The sequence below is a fragment of the Moschus berezovskii genome, chromosome 13 (assembly GCF_049115385.1).
Source record: "Moschus berezovskii isolate FMDL1 chromosome 13, NW_MosBer_1.0, whole genome shotgun sequence".
Taxonomy (NCBI): domain Eukaryota; kingdom Metazoa; phylum Chordata; class Mammalia; order Artiodactyla; family Moschidae; genus Moschus; species Moschus berezovskii.
The window spans coordinates 62685838-62705320 of NC_142472.1; the positions used below are offsets into that span (position 1 = coordinate 62685838).

Genomic DNA, 19483 nt, shown 5'->3' on the forward strand with positions numbered 1-19483 from the left:
CGTACTGAGTCATTAGAAAAACTAACTGTGACAGACAGAGAGGAAATTGTACACTTCTGGGAATACAATGCCAATATTTCAGAAGTTAACCTAATAGATTTTAACAATATGTTTCTTATTACTTTTAATAGTAGGTAATGCCCTGACCCTTTTAAACCAAACATGTACTCACTTAGGGCATGGGAGTGGCTTCAGGGCCCTGGAACAATGATAAATCAGACAGCAAAATAGACAAGTTTTACTAAGTCCCAAGATACTGTACTCTGTAATTTTCTAGGTAAGCAATCACAGAAGTAAATGAATGCTAAGATTAACTTAAATAATATGGCTGCCCGAAGGAAAATTTATTTCTTTGCCTGGAAGTAATTAGATTAAAACATTCTCTGCCAGAATTTTAAGTGTTTTTCTCCCTTAAAGAGATGCGAGTCTTATTTGCTCTGTAAGGCAAGGGAACTTGGAAGCATGATGAAAAATCCCTCTGAGACATAGGCAGTAGTGCCAAGATCCATTTCAAAAATTAATAGTAAATGCTTGGTTAAGTTACTAAATTGTCTGATAACTTTAAGAAACTCAGTTGTAGTTTTTTCTATGAAATCAAGTTATTGCAAATTTTACAGAATGTAAAATTTAAAAGCATTCTTAAATGCTTCAAAAAACTTCAGAAAACTTATTACATTATCTATTGTTTAATTTTCATACATAAATGAAAATTTCCATAACATAATGTGAGATATTTCAAAGCTGTTTATGTAATGAGAACCTCTAGGTACAGATTCTTTAATTTTGAAAACCTCATTCTGGAAATTTAGAAGGAAATAAAACACAAATAAACTGAATTGTAAAGAAATGCCCTGTTAAATGTTGTTAACTAGACTAAAATCTTGCAATGTTTCATAAAAAGCAATTATACACAACTTATTTGGACAGTAATTCTTAAAGTTTAAAACATGTACATAAACATGTACATAAGACATGTACATAAACTTACAAATAAGTAGGAAAAAAAGCCCTGAGGTATAAATAAGAAACTTTATGTAGAAATATACATACAACAAGCTAAGGGGGTGGGGGTGGGGAAAGGTTTATAAAATCAAACCACTGACTTACCCCTGATCCCGGCCCCTGATACGGCTGTGAGCCAAGATCTTGTCATAGTGACCGTTGGCATTTGCAGGGTTAACAACCAGCAGCAGGAACAGAGAAAATACTGGTAAGAAAGGAATCATCTTTAGTCTCTCCGTTGCAGTTAGTTCACGAAGAGAACTGGCAGTGGACTTTGGAGAGCTCAGAGCTTATATACATGTCAGAGTTCTGGGAGGGAGCGCTGTATCAACCTGGGAATCTGAACTCTCTCCAAAAGGCATCAGCAACTTCAAGTTGCCAGCTAAAATCAGCTTTTGTCAGTCGTGTTTACTGAGCACACTGAGCCTCTTTTTTTTCCTCACTCTTCAAAAGATATTTATTTTTGTGTCATTTATCTTTCTCTTTATTTTACTTCCTGACTCATTTCAGGTTCATATTTCCGTCTTATTCGTTTGTAATTTAGAGGGTTTTTATGGGAAATGATTTTGTTTAGATGTTAAGGATCATTCTGTAATCCATACCTTTCAGAGTCCCTGTCCCCGTGGTCAATGAGAGCATGATTGGATCTTGCCACGTATTGTCATATTCAGTTCACAGTTGAACTGAAAGTTTATTATTTTTCACCAGTGAGCAAAGGTAGATGTATGTCTGATAATCACAAGGCAGTAATGACTGCTAATTAAAAACAAATGTTGTCTAGATACAAACTTTCACAGAGTATGAAATTAGAATTTTAACTTGATGATGAAACATGTAGGAGGGATCATATTTTCACTATGCTGGGGGGATACCTCCTATTTCACTTCTCCTTTCAGATGTCAAGGCATAGATAGAGTTAACATACATCCAGTTCTGGCAGGTTTCCCTAACTTTTGAAATGAAGCAGCAAAGGAAAACCATGTGTGCTTTGTTGTTTTTTCCTGCACATACAGGGCATGATGTTGACCATCTCTAGACAGCACATCCTTTGGTAACCACAGGGCAAAAGCATGCCCTTTTGGAAACCACTATTACCAATCTAACTGAAAGGGAATAATGCAATATGTGTTAAGAAACGGGCATTGCCGGAATTCTGCTTCTTCTGTTTTATAAAGAGTAACTAAAGTCTCAATGTTGCGCAGTGCATTTCCCAGCCAAGAGAATATCCACTCTCACCACCCCATATATGATACGGCAAATGTTCAGAATACTTTGGATGAAAGAAATCTGAACATCAGAAGTCAACAATTACGTGCAATAACTGCAGTCTCCCTGGATAAATAAGTCATACGTTATCCTAAAGTAAAAATGTAATTCAAATACATTCTTGTTGTAAAGTATTCCCGCTATAATAGTCCATCAGAGTTGATTCCCCAATGGCAATGTAGAGAAATCTGAGACTGAATCTGTGTTGCCCAATTGGATGGACTGTTAGGGGGTACTGGAATGGGCCAGGGAGGATTCCAAGGACCAGGAGAGTTATATTAAGCTTGCTATAGGATTTTTGTCTTGGGGCACTGAAATAATTCTGCAATGTGCTGCTAGTTTATTAAGAAAGCATACAATGAAATAATAAATTCTAAAATATGTTTAGAAGCTTCTTTTCAATTTGAAAACCTTGATATTAAGGTATAGAAAACGCAAGAGCAATTCAGAAGGAGAACTGGAGAGAAGATGGTAAGAAGTAAATTATATGCTTTCCCTGGTCCCTCGTGGGAAGGAGAATTAATCTATCACTTATGTTTCTCAGAATGGAATTATTTTAATTTTTACTTTTATGCCACTGGTTTGCTTTATACAGTAGGTTTCTATTACCCTTGTGTTGTACAAATAGTAGGTGATCAATAATTGCTTATTGAGTAGGATGGAAAGGCTTTTATGAAAATAAGTTCTAATATCAATGTATTAGCTATTAGATTATTAATAACACAGTTGTATAAAAGTCTTCAATTCTAGACTGGTGAGGCATTGTAGATTGAGCATCTTAAGATATAATGGTGGAATTTTGGAATTATAGAGAAGCAGATCAAACTCAAAATACAGAAACCACTCCAACATCATCAGTGTAAATATTAATAGTCATCACCCTTTACCGAGATGCTCTCTATGATTAATGCAACCCTTTTCATTTTAGACAGCTGTAACTGTTAATCAGCACTTTTGTGATGAAGCTGAAATCTCCTCCTATCCAGTGGGATTTGACTGGAGAAGAAGGACTGAGGTATTCAGTGGAATATATAAACTTGGTTAATATGTATCAAGAGTAAAAGAGTTCTTTAAATCTGGTCCAGAATGATAATACATAGACTTGTGAAGATAGGTGTGAAAGCAAAATTAATAGTATTCTGTTGTTACCTACTTTCTTAATAGTGCTTGTAAATGGAAAATATATTGATTATTTTCAAGAACAATTTTGAAGTATTTGTTCCTGTGACCACAATTTTATCCATTGGAATCAATGGCTTCCATTCATCCTGATTCCTTCAGTGGCACAAATGGACAAATAATTGCATGAAAAAAGTTGTGAAAATGGAAAGGCATTAGTATTTCAAAAGGCAACTGTTCTCTTCTGAAAGGAGTTAAGGATTTATTTTTTGTAAGAAGGATGATATAGGTTCATATTTTAAAAAGAGGGTTCTTAAATCTTTCTTTTCAGAGTTTTAAATAATTGGGTCTTAAATGTAGCCATCCTGAGCATTATATTTGTAACTTGTAAAAGTCCCATGGATGTCAACACATGCTAGCCCTCAACAAATATTTACATTCAGGATGAGTAATGCCATCAAAGAGGATCTTGAAAATGAGGACCAGATTGTACATCTAAATTACATGTAAATTTAGAGGTTGGAGAACATTCCAAGAGAAGGAACATTTAGGGTAAAAAAAAAAAGCACTGCAACTTAAAATGCTGAGCTTAGTCCAGAAGTGTGATATTATAAGACATCATATAGTGGGAGGAAGTCCAAGCAACTACTTTAGCCAGCATCCTGGCTTTAAGGAAGCTAATAATGGAACTGTGGTCCATCAACAACTTGGTGTAGGGTGAGGGAAGGAAATAGTTCCAGAGAATGAGAAGAAAACACTGTCCAAGCTGTAGGGAATAGATTTTAAAATCTTTCGAGCAACACAATTCTCTCCTTTCAGAGAAGTCACCAAGGGTTAATCTCTTGCCTTCTCTCCACACAGGACCCTTATTCTTCTGTTTCATGAAAGGATCCTGCCCCTGTGTTGGTTACATGATTTTCTTAGCAGTCCAGAGGAAGATTGAAACCTTGGCAATTGTCTGACTTTCAGGGTTGCAGAGTTTGACCTGGAAATGTAAGTCATTACTGAAAAAGAAATGATTTATTATGCAACCAAAGAAAAATAATGTGTCTGAAAGAGATGTTTGTTTCTAACTATCAAGATGTTAATTTACTGGCAGTTTGAAAATTATCAGGTGGGTCACTGTAGAGGCCTTGTAGCCTCTGGAGACTGTGATGTGATTAAAGTATTGTGCTTATTATCACCAGCATGTGAAAAGTATTAGTCATTCAGTTGTGTTCTACTCTTGGCGACCCCATAGACTGTGGCCCACCAGACTTCTCTGTCTATGGAATTCTCCAGGCGAGAGTACTGGAGTGGGTTGCCATTCCCTTCTCCAGGGAATTTTCCCAACCCAGGGATGGAACCCAGGTCTCCTGCATTGCAGGCTGATTCTTTACTGTCTGAGACACTAGGGAAGCCCTATCACCAGCATGTAACCAACATTAAACTTAATCTGCATGCTCTAGGATTGGACATGGCCTATGGATTCAACAAATCTAAATACTCAAGCCAAGAGCAGGTTTTTCAAAACCAGAATGTCCTTGGTATTGCATGATCTGGAGTGATCCAATAATTGAATTGAATTATCCAACAATTTAAAATCCCGTTTTGTTTTCTTTTTTTGTGGAATCTTGATGTTTCTTGAGTACTACTTTTCTTTCCTATTGGCTCATTTGTAAAATTAGTAATAGTACTTACTTGTAAAACAAACACCCTAAGGCTTTGAAGCACCTTAGCTTAAAAGAAAGCTACACTTTCTTGGGGACACAATTCTCAGTGTCCAAGTACCTCCACCAGTGAAGGGCGCGGCCTTCCTTGGTACCTGGGTTTGCAGCCTTGTAAACTGAAGTTCTGGCAAAGACCTCAGAGATGTTACTTCCCTCAAGTGAGAGAAAACGTTTTCTTAAAGTGATTAGATTATGCTGAACTCAGCCAAAAGTAGAAGGAATTCAAATTAAGCCCAAATTAAATTTTGCAATTTTTCCTCATTAAAACATTCACACGGCCAAAATAAAATTGAACATTAATGGCCAACTTAAAAGAGATCAGAAAGGCAGTATTATAGGCTCAGATATTTGTGGTTAACACCTTGTAAAGCCTATAAGAAGTGTCACCTCCCCAGCCATCCACCCAGTGGATTTCTTCCAGTGGATTTCTTCCTCTATAGATCTTTGCCCATAGATCTTCGCCCATAGATCTTCAGGCATGCCCTGGCCAAACATGTTTAAGATAATAAAATCATATTCCAAGAAAGATATGACTTAACAGGATCCCAAAGAAAGCATTAAATGACATCTCTTTAATGTTAATTCCTTTAGAAATCAGTTGGCTTTCTGTGGTAAATGTGGACAGTGTGCTATCTTTTTTTAAAGATGCACTTAGACCCTCATTTTCTTTAAAAATCTGTCAGTGACAGATTTCACTCCTATACTAAGTAACCAATGTTTAACTATTTGTCCTTATTTAAGCTCCAAACTTTTGAAATTTTAAAATGGGAGTGTATCAGCAACCCTTCTTATTACCAGTATTTACTTGTATTTCTCTGGAGACATCTAGTGGAGAAAGTGCAGTATATGTTTCCAGAAGCACAGATACATTTTGATTAGAATAATAATTAATATGAACTTGACATTAAAAAAATCTTAAATATTTTATGTGCTTTTCAGAATGCCAGGCAACTGAAGATTAGCAATGATCTCTTACATAAAATGTTTTCAAGCTGAATTTAGATCGACTGCAATAAATGATGTCAAACCCAGATAAAAAGTGACAAATCTGGTCTTGTGTTTGTATGTGTGTGTCTGAAGAATGAATCACTTCATTGTTTTAATCTGAGTTTTTGTTGTTGTGCTACACTGACTTAGACTAGTGACAAGGATAAGAAATTTTGATGGACTTTTCTATGTCAGGTAACTGATTGGAAATGATCAATTCTGAAGTTTATTTTCAACTATTGGTTCCTCATGTTTCTAGCCTGCCTGATGCTGTTGACAGGTGCCGTTCATCTTTCTCTCGCTGAGATTTGGACTAAGTCCTCGTTTCAGAGGCAGTTAAGACTCTAGTCATCATCTGTCTCCCACTTATAGATAACTTCTAATATCCTTTCAGACCAGATTGTAAGATGAAGGGATGGATAACTGCTGCTGTTGAAAGATCTCTGTAGACATCCATCCCTTAAAGTGCTAGAATTTCAGGGTCCTGTCTGGCATGCTGCTGCTGCTGCTAAGTCACTTCAGTCGTGTCCGACTCTGTGTGACCCCATAGACGGAAGCCCACCAGGCTCCCCCGTCTCTGGGATTCTCCAGGCAAGAACACTGGAGTGGGTTGCCATGTCAGGCATAGTGTTCTCCTAAAAGAACGGTCTGAGTTTCGCTAACACCATCATTCACCATAACCTGTTTATCACCTCCTTTTGTCCCTCTGAAAGAAATATTCTCAGGCCTCATACTTAGCCCTCTGCTGATATCTCCTCCATTTATTTGTCCACGTTGACACTGTCCTCAAATCCTCAACTTCTGTGTCCAGTGTTCGTAATACATGGTCTATATTCTCTCCCGCTCTCCATACCTGAGAAGTTTCTTGTACTTCTTCCAGGAAAACAACCAAAGTTGCGTTACTTCTCACATCCCTTTCTCCCTTTCTTTTTTTAAGCGTTTATTTACTTGTTTGGCTGTGTCACGTCTTAGGTGCAGCGAGCGGGATCTTCTTGGGTCACGCGGGATCTCTCACTGCGGCACGCGGACTTCCCAGCCATGCTGCCTGGACTCAGCTGCTCTGAGGCATCTGGAATCTTAGTTATGAGACAGGGATTGGACCCGAGCCCCCTGCGTTGCGAGCAGAAGTCTTAACCATTGGACCATGGGGGAAGTCCCTACGTCTCATTTTTCAACGATAATCTGTCTGCTAGCCTCAAAGATGGAGGCTGCTGTAAAATAAACTGATTTTCTCCACTTCTCCAGATATTGATCTTCTATAACTTTCCAACTGCAGAGACTGAGCAATTTTACCATTGGAGATTCTTCTTTCTCTCCCCCTGTATCATGAGATTTCCCAATTTCCTTGTTCAGATTTCCTCAAAAATGTCACTTCTTTAAATGCATGCATTGCAGAAGGTTTTTACTTGCTACAATCTTCTTATGTGCAAACTAATCTTGGGGTACTGTGTTAGCACCATGGGGGAACAGAAATGGAAAAGACCTCCTATTCTCCTTGTTTAAACAAATGTCCCAAATTATTTTTTATTCTTGTTCCCAGAGATACCTGTACTTGTGGAAAAAATGGGGTTAGACAAGTCTTAGGACCTAAGATTATATCTACATGTACAACCTACACAAGGGTTTGGACATAATAGCCTCCTAGAATATAACGAACAGCAAAGAAAATGACCTTATTAGAAAGAGTTCTGGAGAGAAAAGTCATTCAAGTGGATACAGAGACTAATTCTATGGTTCTTATTCAGATGAAAAAAAAATAAGGCTTATAGTAGTTGATGGCTGTTTTTACCTTAAATGAGAAAAGAACTTTTGATTAAGTCTGCTTTTCATTTTCATAGATACGCTCATAACTGCACATTTTTTACCTGTAGCAAGTCATTTTCAGTTTAAGTGAGTGTGAGTGCTCAGTAGTGTCCAGACCCCATGGACTATAGCCCACCAGGCTCCTAGTCCATGGGCTTTTTCAGGCAAAGTCTTAAATATGCGTGTGTGTGCGTGTGCATGCTCAGTTGCTCAGTTGTGTCCTACTCTTTGTGACCTCATGGATTGTAGCCCACCAGGCTCCTAGTCCATGGCATTTTCCAGGCAAAGTCTTAACTATGAGTGTGTGTGTACTCAGTTGCTCAGTTGTATCCTACTCTTTGTGGCCCCATGGACTGTAGCCCACCAGGCTCCTCTGTCCATGGGATTCTCCAGGCAAGAATACAGGAGTGGGTTGCCATTCCTTCTCCGGGGGATCTTAAAAATAACAATAGTAGCTATTTATTATAATGAATATATTGATGTACATCAGCAGTGTTTGGAATTCACACACAAAGTAAAATGTGGGAGAGAAATCTTACTTTGGGTGGGAGTTGATAGTGCAGGTACATTAAGAAACTTTAATAGACAAGCAGTAAAAAAAAAAGAGGCTGTAAATTAATATTTTTTCAGTCTGAGAGTATTTCAGTCAGTTCAGTTCAGTGGCTCAGTGGTATCCGACTCCTTACGACCCCATGGATTGCAGTTTACCAAGCCTCCCTGTCCATCACCAACTCCTGTAGTTTACGCAAACTCATGTTCATTGAGTCCGTGATGCCATCCAGTCATCTTATTCTCTGTCATCCCCTTCTCCTCCTGCCTTCAATCTTTCCCAGCATCAGGGTCTTTTCAAATGAGTCAGCTCTTCACATAAGGTGGCTGAAGTATTGGAGTTTCACCTTCAACATCAGTCCTTCCAATGAATATTCAGGACTGATTTCCTTTAGGATGGGCTGGTTGGATCTCTTTGCAGTCCAAGGGACTCTCAAGAGTCTTCTCCAACACCACAGTTCAAAAGTATCAATTCTTTGGCACTCAGCTTTCTTTATAGTCCAACTCTCACATCCATACAGTATTTGGGGAATTTCAATTTTAAGAGAGATTATGTTTTCAATTGTATTTAAGCACCTATCAGCACATATTTTTACCATGCAGCAGGCAACCCACTCCAGTGTTCTTGCCTGGAGAATCCCAGGGACAGGGGAGCCTGGTGGGCTTCCGTCTGTGGGGTCACACAGAGTCGGACACGACTGAAGTGACTTAGCAGCAGCAGTGACTTTTTCACCAGCTTTTTTTTACACCTTTTCTCCACTTAATCTTATAAGGTTTATACCCAAAGGTTAATGGGTATAACGAAAGAACAAATGATTTGCCCAAATTGACCCACATTTTGGACATTTCTGCTTTGGCAAAACCCCAATTGAAGGGAGGAAGCTCAATTAATTTCTCTGGGAGTTCCAGTTATCTAGCTCTGCCTAACACACTACTCTGAGATTCAGTTCAGTTCAGTTCAGTTCAGTCGCTCAGTCGTGTCCGACTCTTTGTGACCCCATGAATCACAGCATGCCAGGCCTCCCTGTCCATCACCAATTCCCGGAGTTCACTCAAACTCATGTCCATCGAGTCGGTGATGCCATCCAGCCATCTCATTCTCTCTCATCCCCATCTCCTCCTGCCCCCAATCTCTCCTAGCATCAGACTCTTTTCCAGTGAGTCAACTCGTCGCATGAGGTGGCCAAAGTATTGGTGTTTCAGCTTTAGCATCAGTCCCTCCAATGAACACCCAGGATTGATTTCCTTTAGCCTTGACTAATTCCTTTGAGATTTTATTGACAAAGTAACAAATCCAGGATGTAGCAGATGAAAATATTTTGGCTATAATAACTAAAATCCTAAAAACTGACTTTTAGCTTAATTATATATTCAGTGCTGATCCTTTAAAAATGTGAGGGTTATATAATTATATAGGGAAAAAATATTGTGACCATTCCACAGCTAACTTGGGCTCTAAAGTACTGTTATATGAAATATCTAGATTAGTGCTTGTTGACCCTAACTGTACATTAGAATGACCTGAAGAGCTTTTAAAAAGTACAGATAGCCAGACCACCACCCTAGAAAATAAATAAATAAATAAATATTTCCCAAGAAATAATAATAAACAGGCAGGATTGGCAGCCACTGGTTCAGATGTTTTAACACAAAGTGTACTAGTTGGATTTTGTTGTTGTTCCTTTAAAGTTAATCAAAGAAATGCTTTCAGCTTCTAATTAACTTAGCATATACAAATCACTTGAAGAGATGAAATATTTAGAACTCAATATTTTTTTAGATGAGTTCAAAATAAAGCAATTAGGTGATTTTTAGGATTGCTTTAGATTCAGATAATGTTGTATCACCACACACATGGTTAAAATGGGAGGAAAGTGAGATGGATCATGTCTGGGGTTTGACTGAGGACTGGAAGTGATCCAAACCATCAAATCTAAGGCAGAGAAGAGAATCTGAAAGGCTAGGTAGGAAAATTCTTGCTGGATATGTTGTCAGAGACAAGCAGAGACTCTCTTTCTCTTCCAAATTCTTCATCCTGCTAAAGTCATCCACTGTCTGATACAGCCTGAAATGTACATACATGAAAGTCTATTTTTTTTTTTAACAAATTCATCTGTTAAGATAACAGCTCTGAGAAACAGGAGTAAAACTTTGATCGATCATCTTTTAAAGGTAAAAACGAGTTTATTTCTGCTGATTTCAGATCCTGGTAAGAAAAATTAAGGAAAACTGTAAAGAAACTTATGACTGGCACCATGTTGACCCCTTAGTAAAGATTTTTTATTTTTCATCTTTTATTCCTTTCCATAACTTTTGCATTGGATCTTTCTTCTTTCATGGAAACTTATACATTACTGTTAAAATTTAAAAGGAGATTTGAATATTAATGAAAATAAAAAGAGTAAAGAAATTAAAAACTTAAAGATGAGACAAAGAGAGAGACACTGCTGTATATATACTTTAAAGAGGCCGCTACTTGGGGGTCAGATGGTTGGGGTGGAACCCTTTGTTATCTTGTTTTCAGCAATGAGATCATTGGAAAACTGCTTAGCATCTCTGTGCCTCAGTGTCTTTAACTGACTAATCAGCTAATAATATCTGTCCTTTCCCCCCTCAGAGATGTTTGAGGAGTTATTTTTAAAGTAAGAGAGAATTTTAAAGTAAATGTCCAAATTGAGTATATTCTGTGCCTTTTTGAGTTTGATGGAAGTGAATAATATTCAAAAATGCCAATTCTGTTTTTGTGTCTAGTGAGACCTTCAGGAGACAGTAAGAGACAATATTGTGTTTTTTTTTTTCAGCCTTGACGGGCATGGTGATTGAGCTCAAGAAACTATTCTGCTGTAGCAACAAAAATATCAATGAAAATGCCCAGAGTTATTTTTGTTTGAAGTGGGGATTGTGTGTATTGGTACGATTTTTATATTGTACAGCAGGTGAGGAGGATTTAGAGTCAGAGGAATAAGACACTTCTGGGGGGAGGAAAATACATAGAAGCACCTACTCAACCTACTCAGATAATCAACTCAGGGGACATACTGGAAGAGCCCAGGTATGGAGGAGAAAGTACAGGTCAAATGCACAAAAGACAAAGTACTAGATGAATAAGTTCACTATTAGGGTTGTATGGTCCCGGCATGATGACAGTGAGATGCTCAACTGGCATTCAAAATGCAAAGTATCCATGTTAAAAAGAAGAAAAAAAAATATATATATATATTTATACACATTTAAGAGGGCTTCCCTGGTGGCTCAGTGGTAAAGAATCTGCTTGTCAATGCAGGAGACGTGGGTTCGATCTCTGAGTCGGGAAGATCCCCTGGAGAAGAAAAAGGCAACTGACTCCAGTATTCTTGCCTGGGAAATCCCCATGGACAGAGGATTCTGATGGGCTACAGTCCATGGGGTTGCAAAGAGTCGGACACAACTTAGCGACTGAACAACAACCACAATATACATATAGAAATATTGTTCAGCAATGCATCGGAAAGATATACGATAATTTACATATTTGCTTGTAAATAAATGTCAGTTGAGTTTTAAAGAATCCTTTTTAGTATTTTGTCTAAAAATATCCAAGATATTATTTTGTGGATACATGATTTGGTTTTTGGCTGTCAGGAGACATAAATAGTTGAGAATAACTGAAAAGTAAGGTGTACCTGACAGGATTACTATTCTGCTGATGTGCCCTGAAAAAGTAGCTATGCTTTGAATCCCTTTGTAACATGTGAAATGCACAGTCCAAAAAGGAACTTCTGATTATTTGGCACAATGACTTTGAGGGTAATGCTTTATATAACCTCATTATGACAGTTGCTTTCCATCATAGCTTAAGAATTCTGTTTAAGGTCTTTGCAGGACTTATCTATATGCCACTGTATCATATCAAGAGAAAACGAATCCTGAGAGTGTGTCAAGATCTCTGTTGCTATTTCTGTTGGGGATCATGTTACCATAGAAATATATTCCCTGTGGCTTATAAAAGACTTATTTTGCTTCAGTGCTGTTTTTATTTTATTCAAAATGAAATAGAGATAAAAATTATAAAAATATTTCTCTTTAGCCTTCAGCCTTAATGGTAATTTCAGTTTAAAGGTTAAAGGTAATCAATGCATATCGCTTTTTAGTAATTTTCTTTTACCACGTGTTGGTTCCTTGGGCCAGCATCGTCATTAAAAGGATCAGATGAATGGAAGTTAGTGCCGGTGTGTATTTTGTCTTCCCTTTTAATTCGTGGCTTCCTGAGTAGCAGCAGGGTCAATTCCACTACTCACATTTGGTCTGGAGTCCAAGACTGATGATTCCACACATGCACAAAGACATTTATTACTTACATAAGAAGGCTTTCTCTGGAAAGCAAGGGTGGCTCCCAAAAAGGTTCAAAAGTGATTTGAGAAAGTAGGAAAGGAAATAATTTTATATTTCAAATTTTTTCCACCTTGAAATTTTTTAATTTAAAAAACTCCAATACTTTGGCTACCTGATGTGAAGAACTGACTCATTGGAAAAGACCCTGATGCTGGGAAAGATTGAATGCGGAAGGAGAAGGGGACAAGAGAGGATGAGATGGTTGGATGGCATCACCGACTCAACGGACGTGAGCGTGAGTAAGTTCTGGGAGTTGGTGATGGATAGGGAAGCCTGGCATGATGCAGTCCATGGGGTAGCAAAGAGTCAGACAGGACTGAGCAACTGAACTGAACAATGAATCTGTAGATGGCTTTGGGCAGTATGGATATTTTAACAACATGAACGCTCGGAACTCATGAAGATGGAATGTGTTTCCATTTATCTGCATCTTCTTTCATTTTTTTCATTAATGTTTCATAATTTTCAGCTTATTGGTTAAGCTTATTCTTAAGTATTTTATTATTTTTGTTGCTATTGTAAGTAGGACTATTTTCTTAATTTTTCTTAAGATAGTTTGTTGTATATAGAATGAATGGTTTTTGTATGTTTTCACACCCTGAAAATTTACTCAATTCATTAAAAAAAATTTTATTATTGAAGTATAATTGGATTACAATGTTGTGTTAGTTTCTGCTAGTTAAAGTTCCTCCCATGTTCCGTTTTATTATTTTCTCTTTTTAAAAAACCCATCCCACATAATGTTACTCTTATTATTATGGAAACTCAATTCATTGCTAATATATGTGTGTGGCAGGAAAAATGTGCAATGTTTTGTTCTGTTTTATGTATGTACACATTACAAATTTACACAAATAGTACTTTCCTACAGAGAGTGAAAGTGAAGTCGCTCAGTCGTGTCTGACTCTGCGACCCCATGGACTGTAGCCTGCCGGGCTCCCTGTCCATGGGATTTTCCAGGCAAGAGTACTGGAGTGGGGTGCCATTGGCTTCTCCAGGGAATCTTCCCGACCCTGGGAGTGAACCAGCGTCTCCCGCATTGCAGGCAGACGCTTTACCGACTGAGCCACCAGGGAAGCCCAAGGGCCAAAGGCTTCTTCAAAACATGTCTGAGAGGGTGGAAGTTTTAATTTTTTGCCAGACAAACGTGTGAAAAAGGGGAGAAGATGGTTCTTACAAACTGTAAAGCAATCAAGATTTTGTGTGTTCAGATTTCCTACAGATGTGTATTTTTCACTCAATGACATGCTTTAAAATCGATCAATGTAGCTATGTGTAGATTCAGCTAGTTACTTCTGACTGACATGTAACATTCAATCTTATAGCATATCATCGGTATCCATTCCCTTAGTGACAATATCTAGAAATCTATTCTTTAGCCAATCCTTTTTTATAAAAGTAACTTTTGTTTCTTTTTGGCTGTGCCTGGGCTTCCCTGCTGCACAGGCTAGTTGCTAGTTGTGGTGCTTCTAGCTGTTGTGCTCAACAACAAGAGAAGCTGTTGTGTAGCACAGGCTCAGCAGTTGTGGCACGTGGGCTTAGTTGATCCATGGCATGTGGGATCTTCCCAGATCAGGGCCGAACCTGTGTCTCCTGCATTGACAGGCAGATTCTTTACCACTGAGCCACCAGGGAAACCCCTACGCTCTTTTTATAATGTCCTAGGCTACCACTCTGTCCCCAAACCCTCAGTTGAAAGTAAATATGCTTTGTTCTCCAAGGATCTATCAGTGTGTGTGTGTGTGTGAGAGAGAGAGAGAGAGATTTTGGCATCTTTCAACCTTTTTCTTGCTTCTGTGGCATCTGTAAGTTGAGTTCAGGCAAGATCCACCAGGCTATGTTCATTTATCATTTCTGCAACTCAAAGAACTTTCAAGCACTTGACTTCACTTGATGCTGGTAAGTCTGTAAGTCAAGTGCTATGATTAACTCTACTTTACTGCTAAGGCAACTAGCTCTTGGTGAATTTAAGTTAGAATAAGACCTAAATGATGGAGTTTGGAGTAATAGTTCAAGTCTTTTGACTTTGCACACTACTTTAGATGAGCCAGAATAAACCAGTACCGACCAAATTGTGATTAGTGGGCCCCAGGCTGTGATAAACTTTTCACTAGATCCCTGGTGCTTAGTAACACCCGGAACAAATTCTACAAAGAGAAGAAATACGATAAGTTATTGGTTGTTGGTTGGTTGGTGCAGGTGCTCAGTCATGTTCAACCCTTTGCAAAGCTGTAGCCCACCAGGCTCTTCTGTCCATGGATTTTCCAGGCAAGAATACTGGAGAAGGTTGCCATTTCCTTCTCCAGGGACTTAGGGATCTTTTCTTCTCGACTTAGGGGTCATTTCCTTCATTTCCTTTTCAACTTAAGGATCAAACCTGTGTCTCTTGTGTCTCCTGCATTGGCAGGTGGATTCTTTACTGCTAGTGTCTCCTGGGCAGAATATAAATTCATTCTTAAACTTTTTGAATTTGCCTTGATATAAATTTCATGACAATCATATATGGTATTACCTAAGGATGATTTTTGGAGAAGGCAATGGCAAGCCACTCCAGGACTCTTGCCTAGAAAATCCCATGGTTGGAGGAACCTGGTAGGCTGCAGTCCATGGGGTCACTCAGTCGGACACGACTGAGTGACCTCACTTTCACTTTTTACTTTCACACATTGGAGAAGGAAATGGCAACCCATTCCAGTGTTCTTGCCTGGAGAATCCCAGAGACAGGGGAGCCTGGTGGGCTACCGTCTATGGGGTCGCACAGAGTTGGACACGACTGAAGCGACTTAGCAGCAGCAGCAGCAGCAACAGCAAGGATGATTTTAAAATTAGAGCTATGAGCTCTTAGCCAACCACAATGTCACCTCAGGTTCTGAGCAACCCCAATCAGGTCTCATATACAGCAAGTTCTAAAATATAACATGCAATAAGTATTAGCTTCCCTTCATATAATTCTTCAAGGCTGGTCATGTGGATGGGACTTAAGATGCTGGCTTAGGAAACTGGAAACTTGCATTCCAGAGTTGTTTCCATCTCTAACTTGCTGTGTAACCTTGTGAATATAATTTCACTTCACAGAACCTCAGTTTAAATTAGAGTGCTGGAGAGGATTTGAAAGTTTCCTTCCAACTTGGAAATTCTCCAGCTACATACAGTACATTGTTAACTTAGGTGAGATACCAAGTCTTACATATTCCTCTGAATAGGAAATTCCAAACAATAATTTGTATCTTCCTACATGTTGGTACAAGTCAGAAGTGTGATGTTTCTTTATGTTTTTGACAACCAATTTTTATAAATGTCAACATCTTCATGGAAGCTGGAGATGAAGAAGTGTCATCTGCTTCTTCATATAGTTTGAGATTCCTTTCACTAGCAGCAACCCCACATTTAAGCTCTGGGTTCCCATCAGCTACCATGGACCAAAGAAAGCAGGGGTGAGAAGCTCAAATAAGGTAGGATGTAAGAGAAGCATGGTAAAGCATTTGTTTTTAACAATAGAGAATGGGTGATGTTCTTCTATAACATCGAGCAGTTATTAATATGAATTCTACCAGCTCTGTGACACTGGCAACTTTTTAACCTTTTACCCCTTAGTTTCATCACCTTTACATATCAAAGTGTATTATTTGGATGCACTTATTTATACTTGTTTATTTATTTATTTGGCTGCATTGGATCTCAGTTGGGGCATGCAGGATCTTTCACTGCCACACGCTGGCTGGGTAGTTGTGGGGCATAGGCTTATTCACTCTGCAATTTGTGGGATCTTTGTTCCCCAACTAGGGATTGAACCCACGTCCCCCGCATTGCAAGGTAGATTCTTAGCCACTGTACCACCAGGGAATTCCCTGGGTATATTTGATGTGAGCATTTTTGAAACATCTGTAGAGTCTGAATCACATTTTGTTGCTTTTGTTATACTTAGTATTACTATTTGCATACATGGAATTTCATGATACTGATGAACAAAGAGAATGGAAAACTCTTTAAAAGACTGCTGCACTAAACTTATGCATCACCTGAGTTGGTAGCCATTGCCAAACAATGGGTTTGAATTACCCACTGGGGAGAATTACCTCTGATTATCCCCCCTGAGCTGGGAGCCAGGCTGTGGGTACTCCCTGCCTTGTCACAGACATGCATATATCAGTGTAAAGACTCACACTCAAATACATGTTCCAAGGTCAGTATCAGTTTGAAGTCATCCTTCACTCTCTTTGTGATTGGAGTTCACAGTACCCCCCCCCCGCCCCGCCCCTACAATCCCTCAGAAGCAAAACGTTTAGGACCTGGACACAACATATTATGTCTCTTCTGTAAAAATTCCCTCAGAGATGCCCCTGCTTCTTGACAGGGAGTGAGAGGTTGGAAATAAATAGATTTCTATTGTAATAACCTGTGTTATAAGAGTTAGAACTTGTGACAGTTGCCATTATTTCTCTACTTGAGTCCAGTCAAAAGAGCCTTCTTGTATGAGAAAGGCCGTCATTTATCCTGAGAACTAACAGGCCGAGTAGGTAAGAGCATGCTGGATAAGAGCAGAGAGGCATAAACAAAGGGCATCTGGGCCTCTATTTGTTATCTTCCAACCAGCCAACAACAGTTCTCTTCAGTAGCTGAAATCTTCCCACAGAGGGTATGGCAAGAATACAACAATCACTGTATTTTGGATTCAGGTAAAGGCTGTGTGTCAAAAATTTCATGACAGAAATCTTAAAAATACAGCACTTCAAAAATGCAAACAAAAGCAGCAGTTCTTAACTTTGCTCTCAAATCAAATTTTTACAATAACCCTTTGTAAGACATCATGTCATGACAATAGCCTCTCCCTTGACTCTGTGGTGAGGCACTGTGTCTCTCTTTTATATTTTTGTACACAGAGCTGATTTTGCCTTCTGCAACTGTTGACTTTTCATCTGCTGCTATTATATGCATCACTTACACAATAATCAGTAGATTGAAATCTTTATCAGAGTCTACAGTTATTATTGTTAGTGGTGATATGAATCCATGAAATAACATGGAAGCTCAGCAATAAAGACAGAACAAATATGAAAAGTTAGGGGAGACATGGCTTGTTAAAAATCCCTGCACATTATTAATGGAAAATGCAGTCATCCTATGCATCTTTATTGAAAAGTGTACTTAATGCCACACCACCCTCCATTTTTTTTTTATTGCATAAATCACTTCTGGGGCTTACTTCTGGGAGCATTATTCTAGACTCATGTGGTGAATCTACAAGTCTACATTCTGTGGAGGCAGAAAGCAAAGAAAAAAATCTTTCTTCTTGGTTGTGTTTCTAAAATAGTTCTGTGACAGCTTATCCAATGTGAGATGTAACAATTAACCATGATGGTGATCATATGTGTATGGGATAATAACTTACTAATCATAATTTCCTCAGAACTTTATTTTTAGTGTAATATTAATATATATATGCAAACAATGTAACTCCAGCTAACAGAAGCATGGAGACTTGTGAATAAGAAGGAACACCTTCTCCCTCATTTACCATGACTGTAAGAATCAGCCCTAATGCATTTTTCTAAAAATCTGCCTTTCTTTTTACTGTCAAAAATAGTGATAGAATCATAAAAGCATGGGCTTTGGGTTTACAAATAACTGAGTTCAAATCTCAACTCCACTACCTTTTAGTTAGGAATCACATGGAAAGATCACATAAACTCTATGATCATCAATTTTTGAGTAATATTATGGGAATGGAGTTTATCACATCTAATTATTGTGACAGTGATGAGATGAAGTGTTTATCCCATAAAGTATTGATTTTTCTTCTACTTTCTCTTCCTCTTCCTCCCCCTCCTTCTCTGCCTCCTCTTCTTTAAAGTGAGGTGCATATGTTAAAATATTCCCCAAATACACATTTGACACAAAGTGCTAAACTTTCTCAATCTCTTCTTTCTGAAAAACTTATTCATTAACAACCTTTATGAGTTACATTAAATGAAATAGGTGTGAAAATATCTTGGTATAAGTAGTGTCCAAAAATAGATTTCTTTTCTTACTTTCATTTCTTTGTTAAATTGCGCAGCAAGGGAATGGTGGCTGCATGGTGCGGGAGTGACTGTGAGGAGATACCCCATGTCCCAGAACAAAGGAGAAGCTCTGGCAAGGTGGTAGGAGGGGCGAAATGTTGTTTAGAATCAAGCCCCATACCCACCAGAGACGCTGAGAGGGCTCAAACGTACCTTGTGTGCACCAGGACCCAGTACCCACAGAGACTGAGACAGAACTCTGGGTGTCTCCCAACGAGGCATGGGTCAGCAGTGGACTGCTGTGGGGGCAGGGGCTCTGGGTGCAGCAGACCTGGGCATGGCATAAGCCCTCTTGGAGGAGGTCGCCATTAACCCCACCATGGAGCCGTCAGAGCTTACACAGGACTGGGAAATGGACTCTTGGCGAGCACAAACAGAACCTTGTGCACACCAGAATCCAGGAGAAAGGAGCAGTGACCCCACAGGAGACTGACGCAGACTTGCCCGAGGGTCCAGGAGTCTCTGGCAGAGGTGTGGCCTGCTGCAGGGCTGGGGGCACTAACTGTGGCAGTGTGGGCATGGGACCTTTTGAAGGAGGTCGCCATTATCTTCATTGCCTCCACCATAGTTTGGCCTCAGGTCAAGTAACAGGGATGGGGCACAGCCCCACCCATCAAC

The 19483-nt window shown here is 38.9% G+C and overlaps 1 protein-coding gene across 6 annotated transcripts in view; it reads right to left on the reverse strand.

The window, feature by feature from the left end:
• The window catches only part of POSTN (periostin), a 34995-nt gene extending 33706 nt beyond the window's left edge, over window positions 1-1289 (reverse strand). For 4 of the 6 annotated variants that reach the window (XM_055426219.2, XM_055426218.2, XM_055426217.2 and 1 more), the window contains exon 1: window positions 1108-1282. In XM_055426219.2, coding sequence (XP_055282194.1) covers window positions 1108-1226 — 119 coding nt within the window. In that variant the 5' untranslated portion in view covers window positions 1227-1282. Of the gene's footprint in view, window positions 1-1107 lie in introns of all 6 variants that reach the window. The other 2 variants (XM_055426214.2, XM_055426215.2) reach the window with 2 other exon arrangements.
• Window positions 1290-19483: the final 18194 nt, after the last annotated feature.